This window comes from Rhinopithecus bieti, unplaced genomic scaffold, assembly GCF_001698545.2.
Source record: "Rhinopithecus bieti isolate Rb0 unplaced genomic scaffold, ASM169854v2 scaffold_42532, whole genome shotgun sequence".
Taxonomy (NCBI): Eukaryota; Metazoa; Chordata; class Mammalia; order Primates; family Cercopithecidae; genus Rhinopithecus; species Rhinopithecus bieti.
In genome coordinates this window covers 975,701-998,876 of record NW_016818301.1, presented here as the reverse complement: position 1 = coordinate 998,876, position 23,176 = coordinate 975,701, and the positions used below count along the sequence as shown (strand labels likewise).

The window sequence follows — 23,176 nt, the reverse complement described above, 5'->3', positions numbered from 1 at the left end:
CCAGGCATCTCCCGGCCCTCCCTGCCTGCCTAGAGACCCCCACCCTCCAGCCAGGCTGGTCTTTGCCTGAGACCTCCCAAACCTCTTCAACTTCAAGAGAATGTTTAGGAACAAGGTGGTTTGGGGCCTTTCCTGGGAGCAGGCCTTGACCCTTTAAGAAATGACCCAAAGTCTCTCCTTGACCAAAAAGGAGGCCCTCAAACTAAAGGGAAGCCTCTCTTCTGCTGTCTCCCTTGACCCCCTCCCCGGCCAGGACGAGGAGATAACCAGGGCTGAAAGGGGCCCCCCTGGGGACTGCAGGCATGCTTGCTGCCCTGGCGAAGGATTGGCAGGCCTGCCTGTCACAGGACCCCCACTGGCTGACTCAGGGGCACAGGCCTCTTGCGGGGGAGCTGGCCTCCCCGCCCCCATGGCCAGGGGCCGCCCTTTCCTGGCAGGACAGCGGGATCCTGCAGCTGTCAGGGGAGGGGCGGCGGGGGCTGATGTCAGGAGGGATACAAATAGTGCAGACGGCTGGGGGCCCTGTCTCCCCTCGCCGCATCCACTCTTCGGCCGGCCGCCTGCCCGCCGCCTCCTCCGTGCGCCCGCCAGCCTCGCCCGCGCCGCCACCATGAGCCAGGCCTACTCGTCCAGCCAGCGCGTGTCCTCCTACCGCCGCACCTTCGGCGGGGCTCCGGGCTTCCCGCTCGGCTCCCCGCTGAGCTCGCCCGTGTTCCCGCGGGCGGGCTTCGGCTCTAAGGGCTCCTCCAGCTCGGTGACGTCCCGCGTGTACCAGGTGTCGCGCACGTCGGGCGGGGCCGGGGGCCTGGGGTCGCTGCGGGCCAGCCGGCTGGGGACCACTCGCGCGCCCTCCTCCTATGGCGCGGGCGAGCTGCTGGACTTCTCTCTGGCCGACGCGGTGAACCAGGAGTTTCTGACCACGCGCACCAACGAGAAGGTGGAGCTGCAGGAACTCAACGACCGCTTCGCCAACTACATCGAGAAGGTGCGCTTCCTGGAGCAGCAGAACGCGGCGCTCGCAGCCGAGGTGAACCGGCTCAAGGGCCGCGAGCCGACGCGAGTGGCCGAGCTCTACGAGGAGGAGCTGCGCGAGCTGCGGCGCCAGGTGGAGGTGCTCACTAACCAGCGCGCCCGCGTCGACGTCGAGCGCGACAACCTGCTCGACGACCTGCAGCGGCTCAAGGCCAAGTGAGGGCCCGGCGCCCCAGACCCCCCTTTCCGCGGGCAGGGCACAAGAGGCTAGGCCTGGGGGCTGGGGTCCCGCTGTCAGCACATGCCTTCTCCCGGGGTCCGGGACCCTCTCCTGCCCCACGCGGGGAAAGGGCTCTCCACCCGTGTGTTTCAAGGGGCCGTGACCTCCAGGTCTCTCCCCCTGCGATCCCATCTTGCATAGGAGTTTTCCTGGGGACATAGATCAGGGGGTGGATATGGGAGAATTTAGGGGACCCGGTGCCATTTGGGCAGCCCCCTTAAAAAGCATTTTAAGATGCTGGGGCGATGTTTATGGGGTCAGGTAGTTGATGGGCAGAGGAAGGGCTGCAGGAGGCCTAGAGGGCAGTGTAGCCAGGGGGAGAAGGGAGGCTGATAGGAGACAGGGAAAGCAGGGCAAGAGCCCAGAGTCAAAGCAACAGCTCTCAGCTCAGCTGTGATGAGGCCTTGGGGAGGAAGGGTGGAGTGGGGAGCTTGACCCTGGGGCCTTGCTGAGACTGTGTTTTTACAAGGTGAATAGACAGGCTGGAGAAAAAGGGAGTAGGTGGGGGCCACAGCTCTCAGACAGCTTGGGAGGACCTGACTTTGGCCTCACCAGGCTCCTGAAACGAAAAGGGCAGCGAGTATAGCATATCTGTTGGTCCCACTTCTGACAGGCCAAGTGAGCAGAGTCACCCTCCTGCCACCAAAGTCATAAATATTAATTGAGCAGTTATACTGGCCAGGCTGGAGCTGGGAACCAGAAACACAGAGGCGGATAAAATAGACACAGTTTCTAACCCCAGGGAGGTCACACAGTCTGGTGGGGACATAGACTTCAAGGGTGTGGCTCCTGGGCAGAGATTGGGCCACTTCCTGTGCCCTCCCTGGATGGGTGGGGCCTCTCCACTCCCTTTCTCTCCTGTCTCTACCTAGCAGCCAGGCCCTCCTGCTCTGTCCCGTACCTACTCCCTGGTCAGCCCCCAGCCAGTCGTTTCCACTGCCAGCTTTATCGCCCACAACTGTCTGTCTTTCTGTCTGTCCCACCCAGGCTGCAGGAGGAGATTCAGTTGAAAGAAGAAGCAGAGAACAATTTGGCTGCCTTCCGAGCGGTAAGTGCCCTTCTTTTCCCCTCGCATGGCCTCTGGCCTTGCTCTACCCTACCTGGGTGGTGGTGACTATGTCCTTCTTGCTTGGCCTCTCCCAGGACGTGGATGCAGCTACTCTAGCTCGCATTGACCTGGAGCGCAGAATCGAATCTCTCAACGAGGAGATCGCGTTCCTTAAGAAAGTGCACGAAGAGGTATGCCTTGGCCCCTCTTCCTGGGGTCACTGGGCCATTGGGAAAGCAGCCAGAAAGTGGGGCTGGGGTGAGGCTCTGGCTGGGAATAGGGGTATGAGGGTGCTGTGTGGGCCCTGAGAGGGGACTGAAGCCCAGCCATGCCCTACAGGAGATCCGTGAGTTGCAGGCTCAGCTTCAGGAACAGCAGGTCCAGGTGGAGATGGACATGTCTAAGCCAGACCTCACTGCCGCCCTCAGGGACATCCGGGCTCAGTATGAGACTATCGCGGCTAAGAACATTTCTGAAGCTGAGGAGTGGTACAAGTCGAAGGTAGGTGGCCTCACCCAGGGACTGGCATCTCCGTCCCCCTGAGTCCCAGCTTGGATGTGCTGCCTGTGGCATTATCCATGGGAGGAGAGCCCAGAGGCTCCATGCTCCCTTGCTCATCCCTACCTGTGCCCTGCATCCTCCTCATTTTTGGACTCCTTTCTCTGCCCTTAGGTGTCAGACCTGACCCAGGCAGCCAACAAGAACAACGATGCCCTGCGCCAGGCCAAGCAGGAGATGATGGAATACCGACACCAGATCCAGTCCTACACCTGCGAGATTGATGCCCTCAAGGGCACTGTGAGTCCCTACCCACCTGGCCAGGCCCTGCCCCTTCCTGTCTGCAGTTCACACCCTCACTTTGTGACCTTGAGCCCATCATAAATCCTCTCTGGGCCTTCATCTACTTAAATCTACAATAGGGATAAAACTAGACAAGTGGATTCCAGTTGGATGCTAAAGAATCAGGGGTTCCTGGGGCATCTGCCTGTGTGCGGACTGTGAGGCTGAATACAGATGTTCCTTTTTATCTATTTTATTCTCAGTGTCCACATACAGATTTCATTTGAGTTCAGGGTTCAACATGTCCTGGACCTGACCATCTGGAGTTGCCTGCCAGCCCCAAAGCTGTGCCTTTCTTCATTTTGGGCTCCCAGTGTCCTCTTCCTTTCCTTGACTTGGGTTCCCCCTCTCCTGCAGAACGATTCCCTGATGAGGCAGATGCGGGAACTGGAGGACCGATTTGCCAGTGAGGCCAGTGGCTACCAGGACAACATTGCGCGCCTGGAGGAGGAAATCCGGCACCTCAAGGATGAGATGGCCCGCCACCTGCGCGAGTACCAGGACCTGCTCAATGTGAAGATGGCCCTGGATGTGGAGATCGCCACCTACCGGAAGCTGCTGGAGGGAGAGGAGAGCCGGTGAGGGGCCAGGCAGGAGCCGGAGGGGGGAAGTGGGTGGTGCTGGGTGGCCCATTCCTGTCCCCAGGAGGCTACCTCAACAAGACATGGAAACAATTTTTTTTTTTTTTTTTTTGAGACGGAGTTTCGCTCTTGTTGTCCAGCCTGGAGTACAGTGGCACCATCTCGGCTCACTGCAACCTCCACCTCCTGGGTTCGAGCGAGTCTCCTGCCTAAGCCTCCTGAGTAGCTGGGATTACAGGCGCCTATCACCATGCCTGGCTAATTTTTGAATTTTTAGTAGAGACGGGGTTTCACCATGTTGGCCAGGCTGGTCTTGAACTACTGACCTCAGGTGATCCGCCCGCCTCAACCTCCCAAAGTGCTGGGATTACAGGTGTGAACCACTGCACCCGGCCTGGAAACAATTTTATACAGGAGGCCACTGCTGTATTAATTGCAGAGAATTAACCAAGGCCACCTGGGTAAAAAGCAATTTAATTAACAGCGTTTATAAAAAGAGAAATATAAGTATTCCCTTATCCACCTTCAGAATTAAGAACCAGTAGCAAAAAACCATATTCAGCAACCAATAATAAAATATTACTGCCAGTCAAGGGAGAGATGAAAGCAGAATGGGGAGAGATGAGGAGGGAAACAGAGGGAGCAGATAGAGGCAAATAGAGAGAGGGAGGGAGAGAAGCCTTGCACAGGGATAGGCTAAGAGAAGGTAAAGAGATGCATACAAAAGGCATGAGTGTACACACACATGCACACACGTAAGCACACGCACATGCTCGGAGGAAAAGACACAGACTTCATGCTCAGAGCAACCCACCTCTAGACAGAAAACAATATACAACTGGAAAGGGACACCAGGGAACCTTGTGGGATAACAGAAATGTTCTAATCTTTTTTTTTTTTTCTTTTTGAGACAGAGTCTTACTCTGTTGCACAGGCTGGAGTGCAAGTGGCATGATCTTGGCTCACTGCAACCTCTGCCTCCCAGGCTCAAGTGATTCTCCTGTCTCAGCCTCCCTAGTAGCTGGGATTACAGGCGTGTGCCACCATGCTCAACTGACTTTTTGTATTTTTAGTAGAGATGAGGTTTCACCATGTTGGTCAGGCTGGTCTCTAACTCCTGACCTCAAGTAATTCGCCTGCCTTGACCTCCCAAAGTGCTGGGATTACAGGCATGAGCCACTGCGCCTGGCCTAGAAATGTTCTATATCTTGATTTGGACTGGTAGTTACACAGACGTGGACATTGATCAAAACTTATTGAATTGTACATTAAAGATCTGTGCATTTCACTGTATGTAAATTTAACCTCAATTTAAAACAGATCAATTACTCCAAAAACTGGTACCCCTGATACTCATAAAATAATATCTGAAATTTTTAAAAAACAGAAGACATGTTTAGATATAGGTATATACATAAAGAGAAACTTCAGATTTAGTAAAATGACATCTTCATGTGATGGCCTTTGAAGGTAGCTAAAGGCATGTTACGTTTTCCAAGCATTAGGCCTAAATAGTAAGCTCTCAGAACTGGCCTGGCTGGAGGTGGGCATGAGCAATGGATATCACCCACAGCTGCTACTGATAATGACCTTCAGTGCCAGAAGCAAGAAGGAAATCCTGGTGCTCTGGAGGGCGCAGTGGGGTTGCACATCCTGGTGTCATGCCAGCGGGTCACAGTTGAAATGAATGATCCTTCCAGAAGAGACTATTCCTGGGACAGCTCTAGCTGACCTTTGACCCCATTCCTTGAGCAGTATGGGTGGCGGGAGTGCTGGGGTCCATGGGACTGGGACAGCTGAGGATGGGGTTTAGAAAGGACCAGGGTGAGCCTTGATGAGTAGTCTCAGGGAACGATGGGAGGTTTCTTAACTCTTAGGAGGCTTGGTCTCTTCCCTTTTAGGATCAATCTCCCCATCCAAACCTTCTCTGCTCTCAACTTCCGAGGTGAGTGTCTGCTGGCAGGCGGAGGCTGGAGTTGCAGGGGCCAGGAGTCCAGCATGGGCACTGCCTGAGGCCAGCCAGGAGGGAGGATGGGACCCTGGGGCCAGGGAGGACAGACCTGGAGTCTGGGGAAGAAAAAAGGGGCCCTTGCAGGTAGGTAGGGGAGTTTAGGTAGAGGTGGATGAGGCACCTTACGACAGAGAGAGCTTTTTATGTGATTATATTGTATTGTATTTACCATGTCCCCTGCACCTTCTTGGAGTATTGGGCATCAGGAAGCAGCCTCTGTTCTGAATCCCAAACTCTGAAAGTAGCAGGAGTGTCCTTGGGGACCTGGCTTCAGGAGGATCTCATACCACCTGCCTTCTAAGGCACCCACAGCCCATTGTCTGTTTGGCACATTGCCAAGCACCGCCTTGGTTGCTTGTTGAACATCTCCAGTTTGCTGGAGCAAGATGTTGGATGCACGTTGGAAAAGAAAAGCCAAATCTTAGCAAAGCCAAACAATGAAAAGAACGAGCTCTTAGGGCATTCTGCCATTCTGACATTAGTAATATACAGATCGGGTGGCTTTCCAACCCCAGAGAGCAGAGAAACACACGATAATGATGCATTAGGAAAGCAAGTCGGAGTCCTTGGCAGCTTCTCCTTTCCTAGATCAAGCCTTTTCTATCTTCGATGTACATTTCCATCAGGAAAAAATACACGCTGTGCTCCACCGAGTCACAACGTTCATCACAGGCTAGTTGCTAGCTAAGGAAATTCGTGAACACCAAACTCATAATACCAAGGACCTCCATTTGACCTTTCCTACACAACTCAGAGCCTCTCTTTTCAGTTAGTTGTTTATACGGACACCAAATATGAGTCTTGCATTTAAAACTTCATAGTACAAAAAACCCCAACCACATTGCACAGTGCTTTCCAAATCAATAGCTTTGTGGCCATGATAGGGCAAGTATGGTTGGCACCACTTCACTCTGAGTCCTCAGTGAGGAAACTGAGGCACAGAATGGCAAGTGACTGACCATCAGCACAATGAGTCAGTGACTGATTCCTGCTCCATCTCACTTTGATTAAGACATCAGGTTGCTCATCTGAAACTTTTTTTTTTTTTTTTTTGAGACGGAGTCTCGCTCTGTCACCCGGGCTGGAGTACAGTGGCACAATCTCGGCTCACTGCAACCTCTGCCTCCCTGGTTCAAGCAATTCTCCTGCCTCAGCTTCCTGAGTAGCTGGGATTACAGGCACATGCCATCATGCCTGGCTAATTTTTGTCTTTTTAGTAGAGACGGGGTTTTACCATGTTGGTCAGGGTGGTCTCGAACTGACCTCATGATCCACCTGCCTCGGCCTCCTAAACTGCTGGGATTACAGATATGAGCCACCCCACCCGGCCCTGAAATCTTAAAGGGAGATGGGTACTGTAAGGTCCTCTAAAGAGTGTCTTGAGACTGGGCTTTGGGGTTCAATCTGGAAGAAGGGAAGTCCCAGGATACAAATGTGTGCAGGGCTCTCCTGGGGCCCGGGGGTGGAGAGGAACTAGGAGGTATGGGGAATGTCAATGCTGTGCAGCCTGGGCCTCAGGGGTCCCCTACCTTCCTGCACCGTCCTGCACATGGAGCAAATCTGTTGGCTCCTGAGACCCTCTAAACTATGGGACTGGCCCTGGGGACTGAAGAACAACCTGCTGGGTGCTAGGCTGAAGGACAGGTATTAAAGTCTTGAAGAAGTAACAAGCCTGTCTTGAGGGGGGTTGGGGTCTGCTAGGGCTCTGCCCAGTGTGGCCCCAGATGGACTCCCAGCCCCTGGTACAGCCCAGCCTGGACTTGATCAGGCTGAGTGTGCGATGGACCCTATTACAGAAACCAGCCCTGAGCAAAGGGGTTCTGAGGTTCATACCAAGAAGACGGTGATGATCAAGACCATCGAGACACGGGATGGGGAGGTGAGTGGTCTGTCTGGGCTCCTTACCCTTGGTGGGGGCTATGGATGTGTCTGGGGAGACTGTCTTCCACCCAGTTGTGCTGGTTTACGTCCCTGGCTAGTGGGGCAAGAGAGATCCTGTGGCCCTAGGGTGGGGATGGCTCAGGGCTGAGGCTCTATTCTCTGGCTAGCACATGGTTGGACTGGGCTTCTCTTCTTCCCCAGGTTGTCAGTGAGGCCACACAGCAGCAGCATGAAGTGCTCTAAAGACAGAGACCCTCTGCCATCAGAGACCGTCGTCACCCCTGTACTCACTGCTCCCTGAAGCCAGCCTTCTTCCATCCCAGGACACCACACCCAGCCTCAGTCCTCCCATCACAGCCTCTGACCCCTCCTCACTGGCCATCCCTCGTGGTCCCCAACAGGGACATAGCCCATCCCTGCCTGGTCACAGGGCATGCCCCGGCCACCTCTGCGGGCCCCAACCATGAGCCTTGGCTGTTGGCAGTGAGTGAGCCTGGCTCTTGTGCTGGATGGAGCCCAGGCTGGAGCAGTGGCCCTGTCCCTCCCACCTCTGTGACCTCAGGCACTAGCCTCTGGCTCTGGAGATAGCCCCAGAGCAGGGTATTGGGATACTGCAGGGCCAGGACTGAGCCCTGCAGACCTCCCCAGCTCCCAGCCCAGGAGAGAGAAAGCCAGGCAGGTAGCCGGGGGACTAGCCCCTGTGGAGACTGGGGGGCTTGAAATTGTCCCTGTGGTCTCTTATTTTCCTTTCCCCAGCCCAGGGTGGACTTAGAAAGCTGGGGCTACAAGAGGGAATCCCCGAAGGTGCTGGAGGTGGGAGCAGGAGATTGAGAAGGAGAGAAAGTGGGTGAGATGCTGGAGAAGAGAGGAGAGGAGAGAGGCAGAGAGCGGTCTCAGGCTGATGGGAGGGGTGCCCACCTCCCCACACCCTCCCCTTCCCTGCTACAGGGGCTCTGAAGAGAAACAATAAAGAGATTCGCACACAAGCCGAGCTGGCCCCTGCTGTCTTAACTGCCAGGTCTCCTGTGGGGCCCCTGGGGCCCTGTGATGCCACCTGTCACCCTCAGATGGACTGTACTGACCTCCTGCCCAGCCAGACTTTCTCCAGGGCCTCGCACCCACTCTGTTCCCAGAGCCTCCTGGCCTTGCTGTCTGTATGCAGCGTATGGGGCAGGGAGGGCTGGACAGGGGCTTTTGTTGGGGAACCACAAATACCTCTCATTAGGCCCCAATTCCAGGACTGCCCCACCTTGTGCTCCCTACTGCACCTTCAGGTCAGCCAGGCTGGGCAGACACCACCTGCTATTCTTTTTGAAGGATGTAGCTGCTACCCACTGACTGGCTCTGAAGTAGGGCTCCCCTAGTCCCTTCTCCAAAGATGTCAACAGCCCCTTTTTTTCTCTCTCTCTCTTTTTCTTCTTGAGACAGGGTCTTCCTGTGTCACCCAGGCTGGAGTGCAGCAGTATGATCACGGCTCACTGCAGCCTGGACTTCCTGAGCTCAAGTGATCCTCCCACCTCAACCTCCCAAGTAGCTGGGACCACAGGCTCACGCCGCCATGACTGGCTAACTTTTTATTTTTTGTAGAGACAAGGTCTTTCTATGTTGCCGAGGCTGGTCTTGAATTTCTGGGTTCAATTGCTCCTCCTACGACCTCAGCCTCCCAAAGTGTTGAGATTAAGATGTGCACCAATGGCCTCTTTCTATTAACTCTTTCCAATACCATTTTTATACACAGGAGCCAATTCAGGAAAAATAATGTTTGGAAAAACGGAAAGATCTATTCTGTGCTTCAATAAGAAGGTTCAATACTCTGAAGAAGTCAATTCGTTCTCCATTCATCTATAATTTCAATGCCATGCAATCTCAATTAAAATACCAAATAAAAATTTTAAGAGAATTGGAGAAGATGAGAGGGGAGTGTAGGACATATGAAAAAAATTAGGAGGCTGGGCACAGTGGCTCCACCTGTAATCCCAGCACTTTGGGAGGCCGAGGCGGGAGGATCTCTTGAGCCCAGGAGTTTGAGACCAGCTTGGGCAATGTAAGAAGACCCTGACTCTACAAAAAATAAAAAATTAGCCTGGCATGGTGGTATTAGCCTATAGTTCCAGCTACTTGGGAGGCTGTGGTGGGAGGATAGCTCGAGCCCAGGAGGTCAAGGCTTCAGTGAGCTGTGATTGTGCCACTGCACTCCAGCCTGGGTGACAGAGTGAGACTGTCTCAAAAAAAGAAAAAGGAAAAAAATTAGGAAATCATAGAATAAAACATCAAAATTTATTAGAAGGATATGATAATTAACAGTTAATGAAGAGGAAATATACAAATATTAATGAACAAAATAGAGTGTTTAGAACAAGACTCACATACATGAGACATACATAAGTTAAAGGAGGCATTTTGAATGTGTGGGGAAACCTTAGTGACACAGTATAGGGTTTGGAGCACTTGGATAGCTAAGAGGTGGGGTAGGGGGCAGAGTGAAGTCTGTCTCTCTTTTACTTCTTCTAAAAAATATATTCTAGGGGATCAAAGATGTAGGAAATGATGGATCCATGTAGGCCTCAGCCTTCAAGTTTCTCCTCTGAGATTTCAGGGATTATCCTTTAAAGGAGTCAGGAGGAGGGTAGAGATCACAAAGATAATAAGCTCAGACAGTTTGTATGTGAAATAAACCTCAGGAGGTTTTAGTCTTAAGGTCCTTAATCTGACCTTCCAAACTGACTTTTCCAGAAACTTCCAAAAGCCTTTCTGGTGTCTCTTTCTTCCCCTTCTTTAATGTGGCCCTGGCTCACAAGTCACCCCTCGCTCTAAGAAGGCCCCTTCTCTGTTGTATTCTTCAGCTTTGCCCTGGGAGGAGCTGGGGTGTAGCCCCGGGTCCCCTCCCTCTGCCACTGGTGACTCATGGTCATTTCCTTCCCCCTAGTCCTCAAATATGGTGAACCCTACAGGCCCCAGAACTACCCCAATCAACCTGTAGAGAAACTCCACAATGACCCTCACAGGAAATAAAATTGAATGTCTCATTTCCAATGTCTTTGTACTGGGATGGAGGAGGAGGGATGGGTAAGGGGCTTCTTATCCTTGAGCCTCTTGGGGCCCCTGGAGTCTGAGCCAGCTTCTCTGTGTTGGAACCACCTGGACATGGCTGGGCCCAGGTGGATTAGAGGGGGTGTGTATATCTGTGAGTAGTTTCTGGAATCCTTCTTTTCCCTGAATGAGTTATGTGCACTTATCTGTCCCACAAAGGATAAAGGGACACATGGGTTAGGGGAGGTTTTGGAGGCAGTTCCCCTCCCGCCCCCCACCTCACCAAATGCTTAGGTACAGACTAGTCACTAAGGTGGAAGGAATGTAGAAGTCTCAGGCTCTCAGAGTCAGACCTCAGAAGGCTCCCAGGCAATTATCCTTGTGGTGCAGAAACTCCCTTTTCGACCCTGCCCCACATCCTTCATGAGCATTCCTTAAACTCTGCCTGAATGTCTCCAGAGCCAGAGAACTCACCGCTTCTTTTGTGGCCCCTTCCAACTGGGGACAGTTCTGAAATAAAGCTCTTCCTCCTCAGCACACCTGTCTCCTGTGACTGCTACCCACTCGTCCCCAGAGAAGAAAGAAGGCCCAGAACCACCCTCTATCCCCCAGTGCGGGGGAAGGATTCTTTGAGCACAGCCTATCTGGAACTAGAAATTCTGGTTCTGCCGGGCGCGGTGGCTCAAGCCTGTAATCCCAGCACTTGGGGAGGCCGAGACGGGCGGATCACGAGGTCAGGAGATCGAGACCATCCTGGCTAACACGGTGAAACCCCGTCTCTACTAAAAAATACAAAAAACTAGCCGGGCGAGGTGGCGGGCGCCTGTAGTCCCAGCTACTCGGGAGGCTGAGGCAGGAGAATGGCATAAACCCGGGAGGCGGAGCTTGCAGTGAGCTGAGATCTGGCCACTGCACTCCAGCCTGGGCGACAGGGCGAGACTCCGTCTCAACAACAACAACAACAACAACAAAAGAAATTCTGGTTCTAATCTTTGCCTCTCTTCTTAAGAGCTGAGCAGTGACCAAAAGTACCCAGGGAATGGGCAAATACAAACCAAAAAAGATTTGGGTTTCAGCCGGCTGCAGTGGCTTCTATAATCCCAGCATTTTGGGAGGCCAAGGTGGGAGGACCACTTGAGCCCAGGAGTTTGAGACCAGTCTGGGAAATGGCAAGACCTGGTCTTTACAAAACAAAACAAAACAAAAACCCAACAACAGGGGCAGGGCGCGGTGGCTCACGCCTGTAATCCCAGCACTCTGGGAGGCCGAGGCGGGTGGATCACAAGGTCAGGAGTTCAAGACCCGCCTGGCTAACACAGTGAAACCCTGTCTCTACTAAAAACAAAAAAAAAAAAAAAAAAAAAAAATCAGCCGAGCATGGTGGCAGGTGCCTGTAGTCCCAGCTACTTGGGAGGCTAAGGCAGGAGAATGGCATGAACCCGGGAGGTGGAGTTTGCACTCCAGCTTGGGTAACAGAGCGAGACTCTGTCTCAAACAACAACAACAACAACAACAACAACAACAACAACAACAAACCCCCCAAACAACAACAAAGCAAGCAGGGGTTGCTACAGGTGTGCACCTGTAGTCCCAGCTACTTGAGAGGCTGAGGCAGCTAGATCATTAGAGCCTGGGAGTTTGAGGTTGTGGTGAGGTATGATTGCGCCACTGTACTCCAGCCTGCACAACAGAGTGAGGCCTTGTCTCTTAAAAATAAAAAAAATAAAAATTTGCGTCCTGTGTGGCCGTATATAGACAACCAACTCTTCAGTGTGTCCCTCCCCAAAACATACCCACACATACCCATCACCTCCACAGCAAAGTCTCTTCCTGCTCCTTGGCCTCTGGCGTTTTACCCTTCAAGACTCTGAACATCAAGAAGTAACAGGGCTCATAGAATGCTGACTGGCTTCCCACCGGACGCAAGGAACCAGGCCCAGACCAGTTCTGATCCCAGTGGACAGGATGGCACGGAAGGGATTGTGGAGACAGACACCGTATGCCAGGACTGATGGCTCAGCAGATACTTTCCTGTCTGTCTGTCCACTCCAGGTACCTTTTCCCCCCCCGTCCCTTGAGGCCCCTGTCCTATCCTACTCATTCACCCCCTCCCTCCTTCCTCTCACCACAAGCTCCCCCAAGGCACATCTGCAAATGCATCAATAACCTTCGATTTAACACCTAAAATGTCAGCTACCTAAGGGTAGAGTTTTTATCCATTTTATTCACTACTGTATCCCAAGTGCCCAGAAGAATGCCCAGAAAAATAGTAGATACTCATTAAATATTTAAATACTTAATGAATGAATACCTACTGTGCACTTTTGCTTACTTTTCTCTAAATTAAATATTCACCAGGAAGGGCTGATGACCCCCACCTTATTCACTGATTCAATGAACATTTACTGAGATTTTCCCCATGTGCCAGGCATGTGGTACACCATTATGGCTTAAGAAGTGCCCTGTGGTACCTCCAGAGAGGTAGGGTGACCTGCCAAGGTCACACAGCAGTCTGTAGCAAAGGAGGATTGGGCCCCAGGCTCCTTGGCCTCTGGAGCTCAGCTCTCTTTCCATGACACCAGAGGCTTGTGATCGCAAGGCAGGGCAGACTGGCAGCACACACACCCAGCCAGGCGCCAGGCTGCAGGGCACTGTGGGGCCCACATTAAGAGACAGACGAGTGACTTGCAGCCAGCTGTCCCAAGTGCCTGACCTGGCCAGAGCCTGATGGCTTCCAGCTGTCACAGCTAGTGTGGGCTCCTCCCAGAAGAGGGCACCAGTGACTCGCATGGACCTGTGCCCTCCCTACCCAGGCCCACAGACTCCTGCACACAAATCAACGAATGCCCCAATTACGGATCTAGGAAGGCAGAAGACAAGTCATGTTCCAGGCTGTGTGCCAGGCTCTTTTAAATAGTTAATATTCATTTGAATATTTAATATAATAATTTAATGCCATCACTACAGCGTAAGTCAGATCATGTAATTCTGCTCCAAACCCTAAGATGACTTCTCATTTCACCAGGAACAAAAGCACCATGGCCTGCAAAATTCTAGGCCATCTGGCACCTGCCGCCTGTCTGACCCATTTCCTTCCACCCTTTGCTCCCTCCAGCCTCTCTGGCCTTCTTCTTGGAGCCCACCAGGCATATTTCCACCTCTGCCAGAAGCAGTGCTCCCCAGACATTTGCATCATCTGCTTTCTTACTCAAGATTGGCTCAAATGTTCCCAGCAGGGCCAACTCCAGCCACACCCTATTTGAAAGTGCAATCTCCCACCACACTTGACATTTGCCTTAAGCTTTGTCCACAGCATTTACCTCCTTGTAACAGTCTTTATAGGTCCTTTCCTTTCCTTTCCCCTCCCTTCCCTTCCCTTCCTTTCTCTCTCTCTCTCTCTCTCTCTCTCTCTCTCTCTCTCTCTCTCTTTCTTTCTATCTTTCTTTCTTTCTTATTGAGACGGAGTCTCACTCTGTTGCCCAGGTTGGAGTGCAGTGGTGCCATCTCGGCTCACTGCAACCTCTGCCACCCAGGTTCAGGCAATTCTCCTGCTTCAGCCTCCCGAGTAGCTGGGATTACAGGCGTGTGCCACCAGGCCTGGCCAATTTTTGTTTTTTGTTTTTTTTTTTTTTTTGAGATGGAGTCTCGCTGTGTCACCCAGGCTGGAGTGCAGTGGCCAGATCTCAGCTCACTGCAAGCTCTGCCTCCCGGGTTCACGCCATTCTCCTGCCTCAGCCTCCCGAGTAGCTGGGACTACAGGCGCCGCCACCTCGCCCGGCTAGTTTTTTGTATTTTTAGTAGAGACGGGGTTTCACCATGTTAGCCAGGATGGTGTCAATCTCCTGACCTTGTGATCCACCCGTCTCGGCCTCCCAAAGTGCTGGGATTACAGGCTTGAGCCACGCGCCCGGCCAATTTTGTATTTTAGTAGAGATGAGGTTTCACCAAGTTGCCCAGGCTGGTCTCGAACTCCTGACCTCATGTGATCTGCCTGCCTCGGCCTCCCAAAGTGCTGGGATTACAGGCGTGAGCCACCATACCCAGCCTATTTCTTTGTATTTGTTGTTCGTCTCTCTTCTCAAATAAAAGCACGGGAGCAGAAATCTTCGTCTGTTCACTGCTATATTCCTAGTCCCTAGCACAGTGCCAGTACATATTACGAACTTAAAAATATTTGTGGATGAATAAATTTAAAAAGTTATGGACAAATAAATAATTAAAACCCTGAGTTGTGCTACCTCCGTTCTATAGATGAGGAAACTGAGGCTTAGAGATGCTAGGTAACTTGCTTGAGATCCCATGGTTCATTTATTGTTTTGTTTGTTTGTTTGTCTGTTTGTTTGTTTTGAGACAGAGTCTCGCTCTGTGACCCAGGCTGAAGTGCAGTGGTGTGATCTTGGTTCACTGCAATCTCCGCCTCCCGGTTTCAAGCAATTCTCTGCCTCAGCCTCCTGAGTAGCTGGGACTACAGGCATGAGCCACTACACCTAGCTAATTTTTTGCATTTTTAGTAGAGGCGGGGTTTCACCGTGTTAGCCAGGATGATCTTGATCTCCTGACCTCGTGATCCACCTGCCTCGGCCTCCCAAAGAGCTAGGATTACAAGCGTGAGCCACCGCTCCCAGCCCACGTGGTTCATTTATTCAACCAACTAACCAGCCAACATTTACAGTGCATTCCACACACTTTTAGAGGCAGAGTGTTGGGTGGCTTTGGGTTATTTGTTTTTCAAAATAGTCTCTATTCCTTTTCTCTTGATGTACCATCTCTTTGCAATGACTTCCCCCATATTTTCACCTTCTAGATAGAATTCAATTTACACTTTAGAATTCGATTCATCATCAGTGGTTGCCAGGGGTTGGTGGAGGGGATCTATGGTGGAGTCTGTGATTCCAAAGGGGATACATGAGCTAATATTTGGGGTGATGGAATTGCTCTGTATGGTCCTAGAGTGGCAGATACATGATTCTATGCATTTATCAAAGCCCAGAGAACTGCACTTCACAGAAAAATAAGCTTTAGGCCAGGCGTGGTGGCTCACACCTGTAATCCCAGTACTTTGGGAGGCTGAGGCAGGTGGATCACCTGAGGTCGGGAGTTTCAGACCAGCCTGACCAAAATGGAGAAACCTCATCTCTACTAAAAATACAAAATTAGCCAGGTGTGATGGCGCATGCCTGTAATCCCAGCTACTCGGGAAACTGAGGCAGCAAAATTGCTTGAACCCAGGAGGCGGAGGTTGCAGTGAGCTGAGATCGCACCATTGCATGCCAGCCTGGGAAACAAGAGTGAAACTCTGTCTCAAAAAAAAAAACCAACCAAACAAAAAAAACCAGATTCACATGGTGCACCCTTTGTCNAAAATGGAGAAACCTCATCTCTACTAAAAATACAAAATTAGCCAGGTGTGATGGCGCATGCCTGTAATCCCAGCTACTCGGGAAACTGAGGCAGCAAAATTGCTTGAACCCAGGAGGCGGAGGTTGCAGTGAGCTGAGATCGCACCATTGCATGCCAGCCTGGGAAACAAGAGTGAAATTCTGTCTCAAAAAAAAAAAAAAAAAAAAAAAAAGCTTTAATATATGCAAACTACAAAAAAAATTATTCCTCAAGGTTCTTAATCTCTATGGATGTAATTCAGTGTTTAAATGGTTCCTCCTATACCTTTTACACACTCTCTCACGCTCTCTCTTTCTCTTTGACTTCAGTATCCCAGAATGAGGATGGGGAAGAGGAGGCAAGGGTAAGAGTAACATTCTCTGCCTCTGAATACTCATGGCTCCTCTCAGCCCTTCCTGGGCTTCATCCCTCGGGGCTAAAGGTCAGGCCTGGGTCTCCTACTTGGACTTCTTTTTACCTTGTGATAAGTGTAGATTCACATGCAATTATAAGAAATAATGCAGAGAGATCCTGCATTACCTTCACTTGGTTTCCTCCTAGGGTAACATCTTGTATGACTATAGTACAGCATCACAACCAGGAAAGGGGGGTTGGTATAATCCACCTACCTTCTGTAAGTTTTACCAGTGTTACATGCACTATTAGTGCTGTGTACAAACGCAAATGCACATTTAGCTCTATGCAATTTTATCACTTGTGTAGATCCACATGACCACCACCACTACCAGTGTCAAGATACAGAACTATTCTGTTTTTGTTTGTTTTTTTTATTGTTGTTGCTTGTTTGTTTGTTTGTTTGTTTGAGACAGAGTCTCACTCTGTTGCCCAGGCTGCAGTGCAGTGGTGCCATCTAGGCTCACTGCAACCTCCACCTCCCAGGTTCAAGTGATTCTCCTGCCTCAGCCTCCTGAGTGGCTGGGACTACAGGCATGAGCCACTACACCCGGCTAATTTTTTGTATTTTTAGTAGAGACAGGTTTCACCATGTTGGCCAGGCTGGTCTTGAACTCCTGAGTTCAAGTGATCCACCCACCTCGGCCTCCCAAAGTGCTGGGATTACAGGTGTGAGCCACCGTGCCTGGCCAAGATACAGAACTGTTCTATCATAAAGGTCTCATCTGGACTCTTGATGTTTCTCAACGTGCAACACTTAGACACAACAGAATCAGTTGAGTCATTTGTTATATGTGCGGATTCCTCCCAGCTCAGCTACTGAATCAGTGTGGGGCAAAGAGGCTGGGAATCTCGCCTTTACTTGAACTGGCCCTCATTTCTATGCATCCTCCACTTTGTGGCCGCCAAGAGGATCCTCCTAAGACACAGCTCCCACCGTTTTTTTTTTTCTGCGGCTTAAAGCTGTGTAGTGGCGCCCCCTGCTTTCAGGGTAGAGAAACCAAAGCCTTAGCAACCAAAGCCTTCTCCAGGCCCCACCTCCCTTCTTCCACTCACCCCACCCACTGCGGTTCAATCCCTCCAAACCTCTCTAATTCCCAGAACGCCTTTGTTTTCATCAGGCTCATTTTGTTCATGCCGTTCCCTCTGCCTGGAATGTCCTGCCCACTCTTTTCTGCCTATTGCAACCCTATTCCACCACCCATTCTTACAGATGAGGACTTGGAGGTTGAGAGAGGTTTGGTGTCACCCAGCAAGTAAGGGCAGGGCGCCCTGGGGGCCCCAATCCACCTGACTCCCAGGCTCCTGGTCTTACTGTTCGCCAGCTGTAATGGAGGCGCTGGGGGAAGCCATGGTCACTTTTCGGAGCTGTCTGCTCACTTCTACTTGGGCCTGCCTCCCAATCCACCTCTCAGGCATCTCACCAGGACCGTTCCTCTTCCTCCTCTCCCAGCCGAGTCTGGCAGGGATGAGGGGTCTGAGAGGAGGGAGGAAGGGAAGTGGGATTAAGCCCAGAGATAACCTGACTCCCTGCAGTGGGTCATGGGGGGCCAGGCACACTACAGAGGAGAGAGCCTGGAACAAATACCCAGGGACTCCCTTAAGCCGGGCCGGCAATGGGGGCTCCTGGAGGGAGAGAAGGAGCCCAGTGAAGTCAAGTCCCTCCTCTGCTGCCCCCTCCCTCCACGGCTCCCTCGCAACCCGAGCCGGGGGGCCTAAAAATAGCCCCCAGGCGCAATCGCCGGCCGCCCCGGTGACCTTCTGGGTAGCACAGGCCGAAGGCGGGCGGGCAGCAGGAAGACAGGCCGCCGGCCCCCCAGGAATCGTCTCCTAGGGCACCGTCCCGCGGGTGCCCCCGTGGCCGCCCAGTTCCGGCGTCCCCCCAGCCCAGCTCTCGGTGGTCATGCAGAAAGCCCGGGGCACGCGAGGGGAGGACGCGGGCACGAGGGCACCCCCCAGTCCCGGGGTGCCCCCGAAGAGGGCCAAGGTGGGGGCCGGCGGCGGGGCTCCCGCGGCCGTGGCCGAGGCGCCGGTCTTCCTGCGGCCCCTGAAGAACTCGGCGGTGTGCGCTGGCAGCGACGTGCGGCTGCGGGTGGTGGTGAGCGGGACGCCCCAACCCAGCCTCCACTGGTTCCGGGATGGGCAACTCCTGCCTGCACCGGCCCCCGAGCCCAGCTGCCTGTGGCTGCGGCGCTGCGGGGCGCAGGACGCCGGCGTGTACAGCTGCACGGCCCAGAACGAGCGGGGCCGGGCCTCCTGCGAGGCGGTGCTCACAGTGCTGGAGGTCGGAGGTAATGGGCAGGTGGGGTCCGCGCCCGGCAGGGGCGGGGTGCTCAGAGGTAGAGAAGGGCTGTCCAGGCCACGTGGGTAAGGTACTGGATACTGGTTCCTCCGCCTTCTTCCCAGGTGCCCTGGCTTCTTGGCTGCCCGGGCCCAGAAGTGAGATGAAGAGCCAAGTGCAGGGAATGGGGTGTCAAGGTAGAGAAGCTTCCCACAGGAAGGTCAGAGGTCAAGGGGCAGCAAGCAGTTGGTAAGCCAAGCCTGAGACCCACTCCAATCTCTCAGGTAATTCTGGGGTAGAAGTTCTCATCCTCCTGCAGAGAAAAGCCTCCTGGGGGAAAGGATGTCCTTCAGCTCCATAATTTAAACGTGAGATTGATACTCCGATCAGCTCCTTAACAAGGGAGTGCATGTCCGAAGGAGGGGGACAGCTCTTCTGGTCCAGGCTGCACTGTGGAAGGGATGGTTCAGAGCTTCCTGCAGGCCACTGCTGTGGCAGGGTTGATGTGGTCAGCTCTAGGCAGGGTGGAAGAGGCCTATGGGTGGCCACGTGTGAACAGGGTCCAGGGTCGGAGGAGGTGGATCCAGGGCCAGGGCCCCATGGGCATGAATGGAGGTGAGTGCTTGAGAATCTACATGCAGGCGTGTGCCTGCTTAGGCGCTGTGGAGGGCTCTGGATTCTGTGTGATGGTGCAAACAGGTGAGGTATGGGCATGTGGAGCTGGTATGGGAAGCTCGTGGACCATGTCTACCTGAGCTTCTAGGGTGGATGTTTCCAGAGCATGGAAGGGGCATGCTCTGGACCAGTGCTTGACCCCTGCCCATAGATTTCCAGGTGCAATGTGAAGAAAAGGCTGAGGGCCTGAGGCAGAAGGGGAGGGCAGGAGGCTGGGCCGAGTGCTCATGGTCCAGCTGGGGCTACCATGGAGGCCAGGCCAGGGCTGTTAGCCTTGGGTCCGTTTTGGGGCTTCCTTTTTGATTTCCTCAGCCCTTGAGTAAGCCAAGTGGTTCTTCTCTAGCCAAAGGCAGAGCCTTTGGCAGGCAGAGCCCTGAGAAACAGAATTCTGAGAAAGTAGGCTACAGCTGGGAGAGATGGCAAGGAGCTGGGGGTTCACTCCCCTGGGCGTTTTTAAGAGGGACATGTCACTCCCCTGGGTGCTGTTGTGCAGGGGTGAATCCTTGGAGGCTGGGGAGGAGACACAGGGAGGAAAGCCCTCAGCAGCGGGTGGACAAGAAGTCTCTAGGGAACAACCGAGTCAGGAGAGGGAGCCGGGGTGGCCTCTCTCCATCAGCATCTCCTCTCCCCCAGCCCTGCTCTGCCCACCTTCCTTGAGTCTCTGTGGCCAGGCCTGGGCCAGAGAGAACCATGGCTGGCTTCTCCTGGTTGGCCTAGCACCTGGACAGGTACAGGCTTCCTGAGCCTGGGATCAGGGGATGGGGTGCATTCTAGCAGACTTTGGGCTGGGGAAGGCGTGGACTCCTTGGGGATCTCAGCTCTGGTGCCCCCAGGGGCAAAGGGGACTGAAAATAGAACATAGATCAAAGGGTAAGATAGATGAGTTGATGACAATATGACTGGGGGAGACATTAGCGAAGGGAAAGAAAGAGCTGAGAAGGAGAGTAACAGTTATAATGTTATTTAAGGTTGGAAAGGACCACAGAGAACTGCAGCTCCAAACACATCCTTTCACAGGCAAGGACACTGTGGGCCAAAAATCAGGGAGCTCTGCCTAAGACGTACTAGTCTAGTTAGAGACATAGCTAGTTATGGCCATCCCAGAGCTAAGAACCCAGTCCTCCTGGTTTTGGCTCTGGGGGCTTTGTATTCCTCAAGAAGTTCTGGAGAGAGAGGAGAGAGTGAGAAAGGGAGGGAGAGTGCTGGGAAAGTAGCTGCCATATGATTGGCCCAGGCCTGGCATTTCTCAAGATGGGTGCCTCCTAGCCTGACTTGGGTCCCTCAAAGTGGGAAGCGGTGATGAGGTGTGAGAGCCCCCAGCAGGGCTGTTTGCTCAGCCCGTCTGCAGTCTTGGTGGTGTGGTCAGCAGAGCTGAGCCTGGCTGGACATACCTAGACAGAGGCCAGGCAGACAGTGTGCAGGCTGGGCTGCTCTGGTGGAACAGCAGGCTTGAGAGGCTTGGGGTGAGAAAAGGGCCCTGGGTGCTGTGGGGCCGGATCAGGGGCCCTTTGACATTCATATGAGAATAGGAAGAGGATTGGACTGCAGCAAATAACCTTTGAGAACATGTCCTGATTGTGCAGATAGAAAGTAGCAGAACAGGTGGAGGCCTCAGTCTGTCCCATTGCAAAGAACCATGTGTATAACTATTACACCTATCCCATATGCTTTGGAGGAGAGAGGGGCTTTGCTCTGGTGATGCTGGGGACTGACTGGGTGAATCTGGCTTCCTATCCCTTCTGTTGCCCACCTCTACCAGTCCCTGCCCAGTGGTAGCTCCTGCTCCAGGGCAGCCGGGCAAGCAGCTCAGCATTGCTCAGACTTACTCATGGAAAACTTTCTTGGTTGGAAACAACAGCAGGAGGACTTCAGGGTACTCGAGGAAGCCAAGCAAGGACCTGGCTGCAGAGGGAAGGACACGCTTTCCTGGCTGGGATTGCTGGCTCAATAAGACAGAGTGATGCTAGGTTCCTGGCACTCCTGAAGCCGGATATGTTAGCTCAAGGATGGAAGGATTTGGGCATGGCTCTGGGAGGTTGGGGTCATGAGAAGGCGAGTGGGCTACAGCCTGGAGAGTTTGGAGGATGGGAAACTGGGGGTGGTGGTGCTGATATTTGGGGGATGTAGAAATGAGGAAAGAATAGGAAACAAAGGGGGTGAAGATGGCAGAAATGCAGGATACTTGTAGAATCCTTAACATGCGTAAGTACCCTGTCTCATTTAATTATTTAACCTTCCAAACCCTAGGTTACTGTTATGACCATTATTCATATAGAGAAACTGGTGTTCAAAGAGGAAATTTACCCAAGTTCCCATGGCTAGTGAGGTGTCAGAGCCAGGTCTGAAAGTCAGGTATTTGAGTCTGGGTCCATACTGCCTGTCCATAGAAAGAGAAGTGTGGGAAAACTGTCAAGGATTTGTCATCGTCACCATCTTTCTCTGTCAATATCCCCAAATTAATCTCTGGCCTAATCTCCAAGATAGGCAGGCATTCTTCTTTTTCAAAATATCAGGCTCCCACCTGCACAAGTGCTACCCTCAAAGCTGTGGGTGTGCATGTGTGGCTGAAGGGCAGACCTGAAGTAAAGGGCAGAGGGGAAGCAGGAGAAGGCACATTTGAGAGAAGAGGTGAACTGATGATGCTCACAGGGTGTGTTAATTGGAGCTTCATAGCCAGGGTCTGGAAGATTCTGGTGTTAATCAGAAGGGCCAGAGATCAATACATGGCAATGAACCATCCTGGGGACTTGAAGGCTTGGAGGGGAGAGCTTACAGATAGGGAGAGAGGGCCAGTTTAAGCAAGGAAAGGGTGGAGGAATGTACCAGAACCTGTGTTGAGGAATATTCTGCAGTTATTCTTTTTCACCTGGAAATTAGAATGTCTGGCTAGAGAAGCCAGGTGGAAAGTAGTATGGAGCTGGGAATGGGTATGGGGAGTGTCAACATCCACGTAGACCAAGTGCCGACCAGCGAGTGGAGGAGAGGCCAGAGTGGGAGCAGAGAGGAGCTCTGGGACCCTCTCCGGGAGAATCCTGAGTGGAACGAGAGATGGTCACTCCTCTGGCTGAAGACCTCTTGGGAAAGAGTCTGGGTTAGGACAGAGAAGAGGGAAGGCTGGATGAATGGAAGCGGTTGCAGGAAGATTTACTGTCCCCATTCCCATCACTGCTTACCCTCTCCACCTGCAGCTCTGCCACCCCCTCCCATATTTATTGAGTGCCTACTATGTGCTTTCCATACACGAGTCAGGGGGTTGAGGGATACCAAAATGTATGTCCTCCAGGGGATAACTTTCTAGTGAGGGGAGACAGACAATATGCAATAAACATAGTAAATAGGTAAATTACATAGTATGTCAGAAATACAGAGCAGGGTGGTAAATGAGGGGAGAAGGGAGAAACTGAACTGAGTCAGGGAAGGAGACAAAAGGGAGATGGGGTGGGAGCTTGTGGCATAGGATGAAGATTTGAATTTTCTCTGGTTAGAGGGAAATGCTGGCAGTGCAGAAATTGGAAGTCTGGGTTTGGGTGAGTGGCAGGGAGACACAGCTGCCCAGCTATGGGAGAAAAATGGGGCAACCTGGGACCAGCTGGGGAGGCCCACCCATAGAATACGTTCCAGGCCAGCCCTTCAGAGTGAGCAGTGCCGACCCAGAGCAGGAACACAGAATCCTGCCCGCCCCTCCTGGGCCCAGCTGTCCCGTCACTCACCCCCGCTGCCCATTGGTTATTTTTGCCACGGAATGTGCCAGCCCCTCGGATTCTCCTGGGGAACAGGGGCTCAA

General features: G+C 52.7%; 2 protein-coding genes across 2 annotated transcripts in view; both read left to right on the top strand.

The window, feature by feature from the left end:
* The first annotated feature begins 430 nt into the window (after positions 1-430).
* On the top strand, positions 431-8,602 carry DES (desmin). Its single transcript, XM_017856854.1, has 9 exons — positions 431-1,188; positions 2,240-2,300; positions 2,396-2,491; positions 2,640-2,801; positions 2,973-3,098; positions 3,498-3,718; positions 5,623-5,666; positions 7,529-7,611; positions 7,815-8,602. Exons 1-9 carry the CDS (start codon positions 611-613, stop codon positions 7,854-7,856), a joined length of 1,413 nt encoding a protein of 470 aa, XP_017712343.1. The 5' UTR covers positions 431-610; the 3' UTR covers positions 7,857-8,602.
* Positions 8,603-18,168: 9,566 nt separating this feature from the next.
* SPEG (striated muscle enriched protein kinase) overlaps positions 18,169-23,176 on the top strand; it is a 59,051-nt gene continuing 54,043 nt past the window's right edge. Inside the window, 1 exon segment of the mRNA XM_017856800.1 lies at positions 18,169-18,727. Coding sequence (XP_017712289.1) covers positions 18,340-18,727 — 388 coding nt within the window. The 5' untranslated portion in view covers positions 18,169-18,339.